Here is a 13,526-nt window from a genome sequence, read left to right on the forward strand (position 1 = left end):
TCAGAGTATGTCATCATGCCTGGATTTTGTGCAGAGTCCACTGTGTGCAATGATTTACTGTGCTGCGCCTGAGCGGTGGATGACCCACCAAGGTCCAATTTTTAGGGACATCCGTGTTCAGGCACTCTGCTGCATGCAGGCCAGCATGTTTTGCCCTCGCAGGCTTCTTTGCAAAAGCCTTGCAGCCAGTTTTGAAGTTTGTTTTGTTTCATGAAAGCCAGTCGGCATTGCCCAGCTGGATGTGCCGGAGCTGTTATGGCTGAGCAAGTCAGCACCCATCAGCTTAGCCACGCCAGGACACCGCGTGCTCCTTTGTAGTCCATCCCAGTGGTACAGTCATCCCAAACAGCCCGGTTTGGTGGGTACTTTCAGTGGGGGTGTTGTACTCAGGGCGAGTAGAACCGAATGCTGCTTCCCAACAGCAATTCATGGTGTAAGAAACATGATGTTTCCCCTCCACCTCCTTTAATTAATTGATCAAAGAGATCCTTCATCAATGGCTTAAATTCAAAGGTTGTTTGCAATCTTCTTCTAGGAGAAGGTGTAAGACTTTGCCCACAAATGTGCTGGTATGGCTTTTGTCTTCGGTCACCCCTGGGACCTCCAGGAGAAGCTGCAGTCCTGCCTTTATTTAACGGGGATGGGGAGGTTTGTAAACTGTCAAAGCTAAAATGGAAACACACCCCAAACTTAGGAAGACTGCAGAACACAAAGGCATTTGTAAACTAATGTAATTACTTTCCTCAGTGCCTTTGAATAAAGTTGGCTCCACTTTAAAGACTTTTTCTTACCCTTGTTTTACATTATGTTCTTTCCTTTCTCCTGGTTTCTTTCTTTTCTAATTTCTATCTTCCCCCCCATGCCCTCTCCTTGTAGCTCCAAGCAGCTGTTAATTTCCAAAATGTGTATCAGTTTTTGTTAGAAAAACTTGGCATTTGGACATTTTCCTTTTCCTGGAAAGATGGATATCTGCTGTGCCAGGTTCTCGTGGCACAGAGCCCGTCCAAGCACCTGGGAGACCTCCCCAGGGCAGGACAGAGCTTGCCCAGCTGGCCAGCATGGGACGTCACCCAGCACCCACAGCCGGCCTGGCTTCCAGCAAGCTGGCAGCCTGTCCCCATGGCATCGGGGCCCCTGACATTGTCTGAAGCCTTATTTTACTCAGCCTGATGTTTTCCATATTCCACCAGGGTTTCTCCCATCCAGATGTGAGCAGAGGTCAGAGCAAAGAGGGTCAAGTGGGGGAACTGAGGACAAAACCTAGCCCGGCCCCACACATGGCTCGTGTGTGTTAATGATGCTTGTCAGGGTAATCATGGGCAGAGCAGATCTGTTGCAAGGGGAAATAGCAGGATGTGGAGCTGCTGTGTTGTACAGCAGAAGTATTTAATAATAAAACAGTTAAAGATAGCAGATGATTTAAAAGGGATATGTTATCTGTCCTGGGTCATTGCCCCACACTGTTTTCCTTATCTGGATGCAGCTCATGTTGCAGAGCCCATAAGGTCAGTGAGGAGCCATCCGCCGGTGCTTGGGGGGTCCGGATCAGGCCCTTTGGCTGCAGTGGCCTTGCAAGGCTCACTAGCTATAAAGGCTTGTGCGTGCTCCGAACCACAGCTGGACAGAGGAGGACAGAGTTATTTTTGTGGAAAGCAGTGACCTTTTGTACAACAGCAAAGTGCAGACTGAGCAGTTTTAGTTTTCCAGTGAGTTAACGTTTTCTATAGGCCTTTTCCCTGAAAAGCCAAATTTATCTGAAAATCCCCCTTTCCTTCTTTATTTTTCCTTACTGAGTGTCCTGACTGCCTTGGGCCAGCCCAACTGCCAGCCGCTCACTCGTGGGGTGGGATATGCTGTCGGCAGCCGACTGAGCACAGAGGCAGGGGATGCTGGCAGCCTGTGACCCCGTCCCTTCCGGCTCGGCTGTTCTGTCCAGGAAGCTGGGCACATCTCGCAGGGAATCGGTGATGGATGAAACAGTGTATTTGCATAAGCCTGGATTAACATCAGCCCAGGCAAGTGGCATCCTTCTGCTCTTGACCTGAACTCTGGCTGGATCTCTTGTGATAGGAGTGATGCCCCAGGTGAAAGGATCTGTGCGTCCCCTGGGTTCAGGTTTGTCCCCAAGAGGGATGGTGGGTGTAAAGGCAACAGTGGAGGAAGCCATCAACAGGTGGAAGGAAAGGGTTTTCTCCCCACAAGATACTCCACGGGTGCTGGGCAAGGACTGGCAGCTGCCTCTGCTCCATCCCCTCCATGAACACCCCTGCAGAAGGTCCCCGTCACTGATGTGGATCCAAAGCAAACCCTTTCAGGTTATTTCAGGCAACAGAACACAGGTTGGGGCCTGTTATATTTATTTTGTTTTGCTTTTCAAACCAAATTGCCCATCCCTGCTGAGCTATGTTGCTGGTGCAATGGGAGCCAGTTCCTGTGGACCTGCTGAGACTAAATGGAAAACTTCCCAGCGGAAGCAGGAGTGAAGCTGGGCATGTGTGTCCCGCCGTACGGGCTACGGGAAGGCCAGCGCCCAGGCTGCCAAAGGAAAAACTTGCATCCCTGCTTCTCGCCCAGGGTGAGCGTCTTACAGCTCCTTGCTTTAGGGACTGGAGCAGCCTGATGGAAATTGGCGTCTCTTCAAAAAAAAAGTCATTGCTATTCTCTGGCAACTTCAAGGACTCAGTGGGCAAAAAAACTTTGTTGCAAGAAAAAAAAAACCAAACCAACCAACCTGAGTGCAGGGGAAAGCGAGCAGCCCATCCACACGTGGGGAATTTGGCTGAGGGAAGCCAGCAAGCATCTGTACTGGCCGGGAAGGCACAGCATGGCAGTGCAGTAGCCTGGCGGGCTGGTAAAAAGTGTGGCAGCCAGGGCATCGCCGGGAGATTTTCAGCTGCAAGCTCTGCTATGGACTAGCTGCATGAACTGAGGGAGCTCATTTAACATCGTTATGCTGCAAATAGTCCTTTCCAGTGCGTATATTTGCTACCTCGTGTAGCATGTCATAAGAATTTAAGTGTTTTTAATGTGCTTTGATGTCCCTGGATGAAGGATGCTCTATAAATGCAAAGTAAGTATTGTACATAGTTTGTTTTCTTTTTAACAGAGCAAAATCCTTAGCAGCCTTTCTTTGACAGTTTCTATAGCTGGTGGGTCTGTTTCTGCTGTGCCTTAGCAAAACAAATTTAGGGTTTTGCAGTGGCATATGCTCAGCGTGTTCCTCAGCTTCGTGATCCAAGCAGTTCCCTTGTCATCAGCACTACAGAGTTACAGGCAGAAATCTGCTAAAAATCTCTCTTTCCACAAAACCTGATGATGGGGAAAGGTGGATGTTAGGGTCAGTTTGGGGAGGAACCATAAATTGAGAGGAAAAGCGATTGCAAGCACTGGAGCAGCTCTGCTCACAGGTAGCTCTGAATGAGACCAGGGAGTGTGCTGAATGCAGAGTAATTGTTCCTGAATAATATCAGGTTTTGATATTTATTGTGGAATAAAATGTGATTTCTTCCTATTGAAGGTAACTCCCCGTATGAGCCACCCCCAGCAGCCTGCAAGCCTGGGGGCAAGCTCTCCTGCCAGCCAGCCCCACTACCTGCCTCTGCGTCCCCATCCCTCCCGGTGACCTGCAGTAGCTTGTCATCCTGCAGATGTTGTGGGGTTGTGTGGGCAGAGACGGCTTCTCTGGGGAAAGCCAGCCCAGGTGGTTCTTTCTAGGCCAAAGCCCAAAACATACAGCAAGGGAAAAAGCTGATCAGAAGCCACTGCAAAGCAAGTGTCGTTTGGGAAAAGCCCTGTGAAAGCTGCAGGCAGTGCAGCCGCTCTGAAACCAATTGCCGCAGTGTCTGAGAGCCGAGGGAGCATCTCAGGGCGTTAATCCCACCACGGCAAAAGCAGAAAGCTGTGTGCACCCGAAAAACAGTTTGTATCTCTCTGGCCGAACGCAGATTTAAGGAAGCTATCCAGTCCCCTGCTCCTGCCTGAGCATCTGGAGGCATCCAGGGCTGCAGAGACTCCCGATCCCGGCGAGAGCTTTCCCTTACCTCTACCTTCTCCTGTTTCTTCCCAAGCCTCTGAACGTCACCGTGGCCGTTTGGGAGCTGATCCTCAGCCAGAGAGTCCCATCCCGGTGCCCGGCCCGGCCCTTGAGTACATGTCCCAGGTGTGGCAGGCGAGGAGAGACGCTGGGGCTCATGGTGTGCTTCCTCTCCAGGCTGCCACCGGGCTCCTCCAGCACCAGGCACGCCGTGCCCCACCGCGTTGCCTTTATAATAGCTGATTTTAATTATATGCTCTGAGACGAAAGAAAAAAAACAAGCCTTCCAACAGATTTTATCTGCTGTTTATTTCCACAAATTGCTGCAGAAAAAAGCCCAGAGAGTTTTGATGGAGGTGGAGGCTGAGATAGCCGGCAACACGGAGGCTGCCGGGGCGCAGCCTTTTTAACCTCCCCTGCCGAGGCAGGTGCCGACACATCCCCGCAGCCAGCGAAACATGCTAACGCTATGGAGGCTGACCGAGCAAACGGTAACGAGCTCCGCCGCGCCGCTGGGGCTGCCGCCCCTCTTTCTCAGTGGAGAAAAGGCAATAAAACTGAAGCAGCTCCTGGCTGCGTTTTCCATCTCAAAATCGTCAGGAAGACCCGGCGCCTGCTGCCTCAGTGGGTGGCTGCTGGCCAGGCATGGGGGGCACGGGCTCGGCCGGGGAGCCCCACTGCAGTCCCCTCTCTTGCTCCGTAGGTGCACCAGTACTACAGCTGCCTGCCTGAGGACAAGGTCCCCTACGTCAACAGCCCAGGAGAAAAATCTCGCATAAAGCAGCTTCTGCACCAGTTGCCACCACATGACAATGAGGTTAGTATCCAAAACGCGTCCTGGGACATCCATCAGGGCTGCGGGTGGGGAGGGGGTGCACCTCCTAGGGTTGCTCATGGGAAGTGTGGCTGGTCCTTTCTCAGCCCTTTCTGCTTTTCGGGTGGATTTACTTGGAGTTTGATCATGTTGCTATTTTAATTGCCATATTTCCTCCCTGCTTGGATTATGTTGGAGGTGGGGGGAGGTTGTTTGTTTCTAAAGTTAAAATTTTTAAAATCATCCTTCTTCAGTTCTCTGAAATAAAAGCACTCTCTCAGCCCTTGGAGGCTAAAGCCGTGTTAAAAGTGGCTTGAAATGCTGTTGAGATCAGTTAGAGCCAGATCCGAAATTGCAAAAGCCTTTTCCCAGGTGCTGCTTCTGACTCACCTTGGGAGTGGGAGTGCGTGTGCCGAGGAGGGGTTTCACTCAGGCTGAGCCTCGCGAGCTGGGAGAGCCTGGCAAGCTGGAGGTTGAGTCAAGACCAGCCGGAGCAAATAAACCTTCTTACATCTCCCAGTAAAGATGTGAGGCAGCAAAAAGGGGTCTGGTCTTTGGCGTCCTGTTCTCACCAGTGAGAACATTGGCTTCTGGTAGCCCACAAAATTTCCCTGTGTAAACAAAAAAAATTATTTTCATGCTGCTTTCTGAAGAAGCCGCTCTGGAAAATACGTGCAGGTAACTTGTTTGATCTAGGTCAGATTTTAACGAGTTTGCCTGCGCGTGGCTGGGTGCCATGGGCACAGCGCAGCGCTGCCAGCACCGGGGGAGCTCCAGGCACCAGGCAGGGGCTTCTCATGCGCACTTGAGCCCCAACCTGCCTTCCCTGGCAGCTGCTGAAAACTCACAGCGTCCAACAGCTGAAGAACATAGGAATAAATGTACATGAATGCTGCTGCTGGAGCCCGTGCTGCAGCAAGCTGGAAGTACGAGCCTGCATGTATTTTCTGCAAACGGGCAGATTTTACATCCAGTTTCTCCTCGTGCTCAGTTTTGCTCCTTTGAAAATTCAAGGTGTGTTGGTTGCTCACATGCATAATCCTGCTCGGCTCCATGAGCTTGCTCTCCAAAGTAACGGAGGCTGGATTGGGCACTGGCGCTACACGTGACCACCTTGGCTCTTCAGTCATATTCTCTGTTGAGATGCAACCAGCCAAGAGCTAAGCCTGCAGGATGAAAATAGCCAGGAAATCCTCACAGTTTCATAAGCTTCAGGGAAATTGCATCGTTCATTATTTATATCCTTTTATTTTACTCACTTCCTTATTACATTCCAACACAGAGGTTTTGCATACGTACGAACTTGACCTTATGCTGGAAGAATAGTTGGAGTTCCCAGATAGGTGGAACTCCCTCATTTACACAGGGAAAACTGGCTGCACTCTAGAAATACAAATAAAACATTTTGAAGCTGCTGTAAGGCCTCTGCCACAAGGAGAAAGCAGGAAAAACACCAGTCTGATTGCTGGTTTGGGTGAGACTCAGAGGACCCCACTTTTAAGAGCTTCATAGAAATGTAGCGCTTGGAGAGCAACCTTCCTCCTGCCATTTCTTCTCATCTCTACCTCTTGAAATTTTGGCCAAACCCCAGGCTGACTAAAGCCCAGGCAGCAGCGTTTCTGCAGCCTCCTCTAAGCCAAGGACAGAGGCCGTTTGCATAAGCCCCTTGCAGAGGTTTGCGGAGCCCATGGGACTGCGGCTCACTGGCCGGGGAGCCAGGGACACCCGTAACCCCAAGCATCGCTTGTGTGTTTTAGGTCCGCTATTGCAATTCGTTGGATGAGGAGGAGAAGAGGGAGCTCAAACTCTTCAGCAGTCAAAGGAAGAGGGAAAATCTGGGGAGAGGCAATGTCCGGCCGTTCCCCGTAACCATGACGGGAGCCATCTGCGAGCAGGTGGGTAGCGGCTGACGAGTTGGCGCAAGCAGGGCAGCTTTTTAATCACCAAAGTTAAGCAAAGCTCGCAGGAGCAGCACCTGCCCCGGGACCCCTGCCAACTATGAGCATTGGGGTCTGTTGGGGTGCGTGCCAGGAGCACCCCACAATATTGGATGTAAAGCAACCACGTCAGCTCCTGGCCTCGTGCAGGGGGGAAGCTGTTGATATCCTGGCCATAAAATGGGGATGAAAAGAGTTTAAGGGACACCAGAAAGGAGCTGTGAATTAGTACCTTCTTCTGCCGTGGTTGCAAAAGCAGCTGGCTGGCGATGGGCAGCAGTGAGCTCGCCCGCCCCCCGTTAAACACTGGCTTTTCTGACAGTGCGGCGGCCAGATCAATGGAGGGGACATGGCCGTCTTCGCCTCGCGAGCAGGGCATGGCGTTTGCTGGCACCCTCCCTGCTTCATCTGCAGCGTCTGCAATGAGCTGCTCGTCGACCTGATCTACTTCTATCAAGACGGGAAGATCTACTGCGGCAGGCATCACGCCGAGTGCCTCAAGCCCCGCTGCGCAGCGTGTGACGAGGTAAGAGCCAGCTTGCCCTGGCTTCTGCCACGGATGCTGCCCGCGGGGATGGCACAAGAGGGGTTCCCCTTGCCAACTGGAGGGTATTTCCCCTCCATCTGCCCTGACGGTGGTGGGTGCGTTAGCATAGGGAGGAGCATCTGCACAGAGGCATGCAATGCACACGAAATACGATGGTCTGACTTTGCCAAGGGTTCATGGAAGCTTTTCCTGGGGTTTCAGGTGAGCATGTTGGGGATTTTTAGTTGCAATCTGCATAGGGCTGTTCTGAGAGGGATCCTCATCTACGTGCAGGGAGGGCTTTCCGTGAGCGTTTCCAGTAACAGCACGCTCCTTGTGCTGTGTGATTTTAGCCCAGCTGTGTGTGGTGGTCCTGCCTTCTCCCCTCTTCCCCCCGAAGAAGCCTCTGGTAGGATGAGTGCTGTTTTTCCTACAAGACAGTAGTGTTTGAGTACACGCCGAGCTGAAATAGGCTTTAAGAGAGGAGATTTAATGGGCTATAAGAAGCTGAACAAATGGAATACAAAACTAATATAGAGAACCGTACAAAGTCGCATCTGAGCGTTTCTCAAGTGTCAGTCTTTGTTTAAAAAGCTGGTGAAGGAAATTGTTCTGGCTTTTAAAGTTACGAAAACCATAGTGTGGAAAACCATATGTACTATAAAATACCATGTCCCATCTATGCAAGCGTGTAATAGTAAATATCCAAGGCTATATGCACTTCAAATATAAAGAACATTGACGTATGTATCCAATTAAATTTGTAACATTACCAGTAAAAAAACAACTCCTAACCATTTGACTGGCCCTATTTCCTTGTGGCTTAGGCTGGGTAAATTTTTTTCATGTACTTTTTATCCTTGCAAATTCTTGTACAAGTCTCTCATTCAGCTCCTTCTTTAACACGCACTTCTTCCTCTGAAACGTCTGGCACTAACTGTGAGAAAGAGGAGCTCAGGGGTAAGAGGAACTGCAGGGGAAAAGCTTTCACTGTGACCTGTGCCGGGGCAGGGAGCCAGGGAGCAGACCCGCGCCGCCGCTTGCTCCCCTGGCTTGGCTGTGGGAGCAGAGATGGCGTGGGGATGGGAAGCAACTGCTGAAAACATTTTAGATGGCTGCTTCACCAGCCCACCTGTAACAGCTCTCCGTGCCTCAGTTTTCCTACTGGTGTAATGACTGCAATCATCTTTATAAGCAGACAGGCTGGGTTAGAGACAATGGTGGGGGGGCCAGGTACCTCCATCCCCTCCAGAGAGCTGCCAAGTCTCCTTGTATTTTTGCTCATCCTTTGCACTTGGGTCCCTGTTTCAGGCATGGGTAGATGTGTTTTAGTAAGTGGCTGCTCTGTTCTTCAAAAGTCCATCAGATCGATAGGTTGTGTATAAGCGTGTTTATTACCCTGATCGACCACTCCCGCTGATGGATGTGCTTACGAGCACATTACTGCGAGCTCTGCCTTAACGCTTTGTAGTCCGTGCACTAACGCAGTCCTGAGGGCATTTGCATTTTAATGGATTTGCATAAGAAGTGATGGGTGCCCCCGATGCAAGCCAAACCCAGGGAGTTTCCCATGCAGGATGGGAGGGTTAGCTGTAAAATTTGGAGGTTGTATGAGCAAAGGGGCACAGCTGCCATGCACAGGTGGGAGACACGATGGTTGGTGCCCATGTCCCAGGTCCCCTCTCTGACTGACTCTGCTCCCTGTTTGTGTTTCCCCCCCGCCAGATCATTTTTGCCGACGAATGCACTGAGGCCGAAGGGCGGCACTGGCACATGAAGCACTTCTGCTGCTTTGAATGCGAGACGGTGCTGGGGGGTCAGAGGTACATTATGAAGGACGGCAGGCCCTACTGCTGCAGCTGCTTCGAGTCCCTCTACGCCGAGTACTGTGACACCTGTGCCCAGCACATCGGTACGTGCCACCATCCCTCAGCCCCGGGGCGAGCGCTGTGCAGGAGGGGAGCGGGACAAAACTCTGCCTGGAGGTTGTTTCTGGCAATGAGAGCTGTTGCATTGTCTTCGACAACAACTTGGGGCTGCAGGCAGGACTGCCTGTGGCTGGGGTCTGCACCAGCCCTGTGGCATCCAAAGAGGCTCGTGCCCCTCTTGCATCTCACCAAGGAGCTAGCACGGTAATTTGTTCAGTTAAACCACTGCTTGTCCTTTTTCGTGGTCAGAGAGGGGAGGACTAATAGAGACCAACCTCAAGAGCTACTGCAACTAGTCAGAGCTTTCTCTGTCCTGATATAATGCATGCTTTTTTTCTGTTAAATCTCATTTTCCTGTAAACAACTTGGCTCTTCGACTCTCGGATTTTTCCCAGCCAAGCTTGCCAAAGGATGGCATGAGTTAATGAGCTACTGACAGGAAAGATGCTTGTTCATTAGGCATCATTATTTTTTCTGTTTGTCTTTTTTAATCAACCTGCAGATAGATGTTCTCAGCAAGAAATACGCATCAGAGTCAATCTACATTTCTAGAACAGTGATTGAAAATGTAGCTTATTCTGGGGGCTAGCTGTCCCCCCAGGACGCGGGGGTGGTGAGGCGGGCAGACTGGGAAGCTACCTCGCTGTTCTCCCCGATCCTGTTTGTCACTTGGCTGAGCATTTGCTCATGGGTGGGCAGGCAGCCCTTTCTTTGTCCATGGAGGTGAGCTCACGCGTTCAAATAATTCATAGGCTGCCGGGGAAAAAAAAAAAACCAAACATTTTGCTGTTGTGCAGCGGCCAGATGGCATGGGGAGGAAGACTCAGGGCTTCAGCAAAGCACTTGGAGGATGTGTTTGCTGTGACCTGCAGCAGATCCTTCCCAAAAGCTCAGCTGCAGAGCAATGAAGCAGCTGTTCACGCTTCTTGTACACTCTCTTCTCTTGTGCTTCCCCCATCTGCTGTCCTCCCCCCATCCATCCGGCTGGATCCTGCTGACTGTCAGGTTTTTGGGGCAAAATGCCTGTTTTGGTGCATATCTGCATATTTCTAGCAAAGGACGGACTGCGGTCGTTTTGCTGCATGGTGCTCATAGCAGTCATTGAGCGTTGTATTTAAGAGCCACATAAATTAGAGGTAAGCACCTGCATAAGACTTGTAAAGCTTGGGTCAGGTAGCCAAGGCTCAGAGTAAAGAGGCTGTGCTTCTTCCACTGTGAGATGGCTTTGGGGCATTGGAAAAGGAGCTGATGAAATCCCACCCACCGTCTTGTCTCTCTTTTGTCCGCAAGCATAACACTCCAGTCTATATATAAGAATGTTTTGCTCATTATAAGGGGAGAGAAAAAACCCAGTTACACTAAAGCAAATTCAGCTTCAAATAAAATGGACCATGAACGTAGTGTCATTTATAAATCATCCGGTGGCATTTGGCCCTCCCAGCGGCAGGGCCACTGCAGGTGTGCAAGCACGTGCTGTGCACACGCGCAGCATAGCACCCCGCTGTGCCGGCCAGCCTGCGCCGTGCGCGGCAGTTTCGCAGGTAACAGGGGCTTCTGCCGTGAATGGCAGCTTGAATAGGTGAATAGATGTTATAACTGAAACCTCAGGAGCTTTGCTCATGGCTCTGACCAAGAGCGACGTGCGTGCAGCAGTCATCCTCCGGTCGCTCTGGCCAGTGCCTGCGAGCAGCCTCGGGGTTTTGCTGGTGGGAGACAGGCTCTCTGCATCAATTCCTTTACATAACCCAAGGGGCAACATGGGGAATGTGGCTGGGTGTAGGGCAAGGGTGTGCATTCAGATCTCCGGGGCTGGCTCTTTCCGCTCCCCTTTGCAGAATCATAGAATCATTAAGGTTGGAAAAGACCTCTAGGATCATAAAGGGATCCCATTAGCCAAAATAAAGTTAGGATGGGGCTGCAGTAGCAGCGAGGGACAGGGATGCAATCTGCTCTGTTACATACATAATGAAGGCAGCCCAAATTCCTCATTGTAGTTCAGTTGGAGGCTTTAGGTTTTGGTTTTTTTTCAAAGAGGCAGCATATTACTGCTTTGACTTCAAGGACTTTATGGAGAGCTTCTTGCATTCCTTTGCTTTATGATCGGAAATATCCCCATTTAATACGAAATAGCTTGAGGCTCGGTTCTGCTGCCTTTCCCAACATTGAGCAACTCCCAAGCAAAGGCCTGCAGCCTGCAAGGAATTAGAAATGGGCTCAAATTCACGTGCCTGGAGAAGCCCTGCTGAAGGGCTTTCGAAGGCCAGCCTGGGTGTGTGTCGCTTATAGGGGATGCGTGTGTTCAGTGCAGTGTGAAGTGATGTACGTGGGCTAACTCTTAATGCCGTGCGTCTTTCCCCTCAAGGTATCGACCAGGGTCAGATGACGTACGACGGCCAGCACTGGCACGCCACCGAGACCTGCTTCTGCTGCGCGCAGTGCAAGAAGTCCCTGCTGGGACGGCCCTTCCTGCCCAAGCAGGGGCAGATCTTCTGCTCCAGGGCCTGCAGCGTCGGTGACGATCCCAACGGCTCCGACTCCTCTGACTCAGCTTTCCAGAGCGCACGAGCCAAGGAGTCCCGCCGCAGCGCCAAGATCGGCAAGAACAAGGGGAAAGGCGAGGAGGGGGCGCGCAGCCCATGCAACCAGCTGCAAGTCACCTCCAACCGCCTCTCCACCGATGTGGACCCGCTGTCCCTGCAGATGGATTTGCTGAGCCTGGCCAGTCAGACACCAAGCCTCAACAGGGAGCACTTGTGGAGGAGCCGGGATGAGCTCTATCACTATGGGAGCAAAATGGAGCAAAGCCAGTCCCAAAGCCCTTTGCAGCTTCTCAGCCAGTGCAACATAAGGACCTCGTATAACCCCAGCCAGGTCCCCAGCTCGCAGCCGGATTTATGGGCAAAGCATTTCAGCAACCCAAAGAGGAGCTCCTCGCTGGCAATGAAGAGCCACGGCGGCAGCTTCATCCAGGACTGCAGAGAGGACTACTACTCGGGGAGGCTTCGCTCGCAGGAGAGCTACAGCGACATGTCCAACCAGAGCTTCCCTGAGACCAGAGGAAGTCTCAAAGTCCCCAAGTATGAAGAGGAAGAGGAAGGCGGGATGCCGACACCGCAGTGTCGCACCCGGCACCCCATCAACGCCCTCAAGTTCACAGAGGACCTGACGCCCACCGAGCAGACTCCCCGCGGCTCCATGGAGTCCCTCGCGCTCTCCAATGCAACAGGTACGTCACCGCCGCTCCTGTCACCCCGCGGCCACCTCCGTGCCTTGCGGCCCCCTGTGCTCTGGGTCAGTGCCACAGCAGGTACCTTCCTGTTATGGGGGTGACTGGCAGCTTGGGGACCACCGCTCAGAGCCATGGGCTTGCCTGCCCGGCCCCAGTGTGCCTGGCAGCCCTCTCTCACTTCGCTTCCTTGTTTACCAAACGCAGGGCTTTATAGATGGCTGGCCTTTCTGTGTAGCTCAGAACAAATGTTTTCAAGCTCTTTAATCCTCCCTTTTGTGAAGAGAGGGGAAAAATCAAGGCCAGCTGCTAACACAGAGGCAGATTCCAGCCTTCACTGCTTGAAGGACTGCTGTCAGCTGCCCTTGGGGGCTAAAGACATTTGTAAATGCTTTGAAATAGGCGCAGTTAACCCCTTTTGCATGTTACACAATCCTCCAGCACGTGACTTGTTAAAAGAAATTCCTCCTCCTCTATGCATGGCCCTTTTTCTCCTCTTTCCCAACCCCCTGGTAGAAACTGCAGGGAAAAGCCAGGCGAGATGCTTGTCCCGTCAGGCTGAGCCCGTTTCTTGTGAGCGCATCCCAAGGTAATATTTGTCAGCCCTCTCACCCTTAACGTGTTTGGGTTTCATTTTGCGGCTGCAGGGATGGGTGTGCGTGCACGGACGTGTCTGCGATGGGGCTCTTGGTCCGCCGCCCGGTGCTGGGGAGGCTCGGACCCCTGTGCACACCGTCCTTTTGCAGCCTGCTGTAGTTTGCATTATTGGATGTGTCCGCTTGTCTGGCACAGCTATCGCTTGCCTCCCAGTCCCTCAGCAGAAAACTTCTCAGAAAAGAAAATGCTGAGCCTGGTTTGCTCGCCAAAGATACTGCTTTGCTTTTTCTTCATGACTCCCCAGCTTTTTTCTGTCCCAGCCAAGCATTGCTTGGATTTGGGTACATCCTGTGCCTTCCCCCTGCAAAACGGAGTCCATCTGTCTTGCTGTTACTGGCAGCAAGCAGCCTCCGGGTTGTTTGGTACCTGGTCCTGAGGGCCTCCCACGGGATGCTGGCACCCATG

The 13,526-nt window shown here is 51.9% G+C and overlaps 1 protein-coding gene across 3 annotated transcripts in view; it reads left to right on the forward strand.

Annotated features, from left to right (window-relative positions):
- PRICKLE2 (prickle planar cell polarity protein 2) overlaps positions 1–13,526 on the forward strand; it is a 108,423-nt gene that overhangs the window by 82,625 nt on the left and 12,272 nt on the right. For all 3 annotated transcript variants that reach the window (XM_064453558.1, XM_064453559.1, XM_064453561.1), the window contains 5 exons: positions 4,737–4,850; positions 6,605–6,742; positions 7,107–7,310; positions 9,036–9,222; positions 11,601–12,464. In XM_064453558.1, the coding sequence (XP_064309628.1) occupies positions 4,737–4,850; positions 6,605–6,742; positions 7,107–7,310; positions 9,036–9,222; positions 11,601–12,464 (1,507 nt within the window). The remainder of the gene's footprint in view (positions 1–4,736; positions 4,851–6,604; positions 6,743–7,106; positions 7,311–9,035; positions 9,223–11,600; positions 12,465–13,526) is intronic.

This window comes from Phalacrocorax carbo, chromosome 6, assembly GCF_963921805.1.
Source record: "Phalacrocorax carbo chromosome 6, bPhaCar2.1, whole genome shotgun sequence".
NCBI lineage: Eukaryota > Metazoa > Chordata > Aves > Suliformes > Phalacrocoracidae > Phalacrocorax > Phalacrocorax carbo.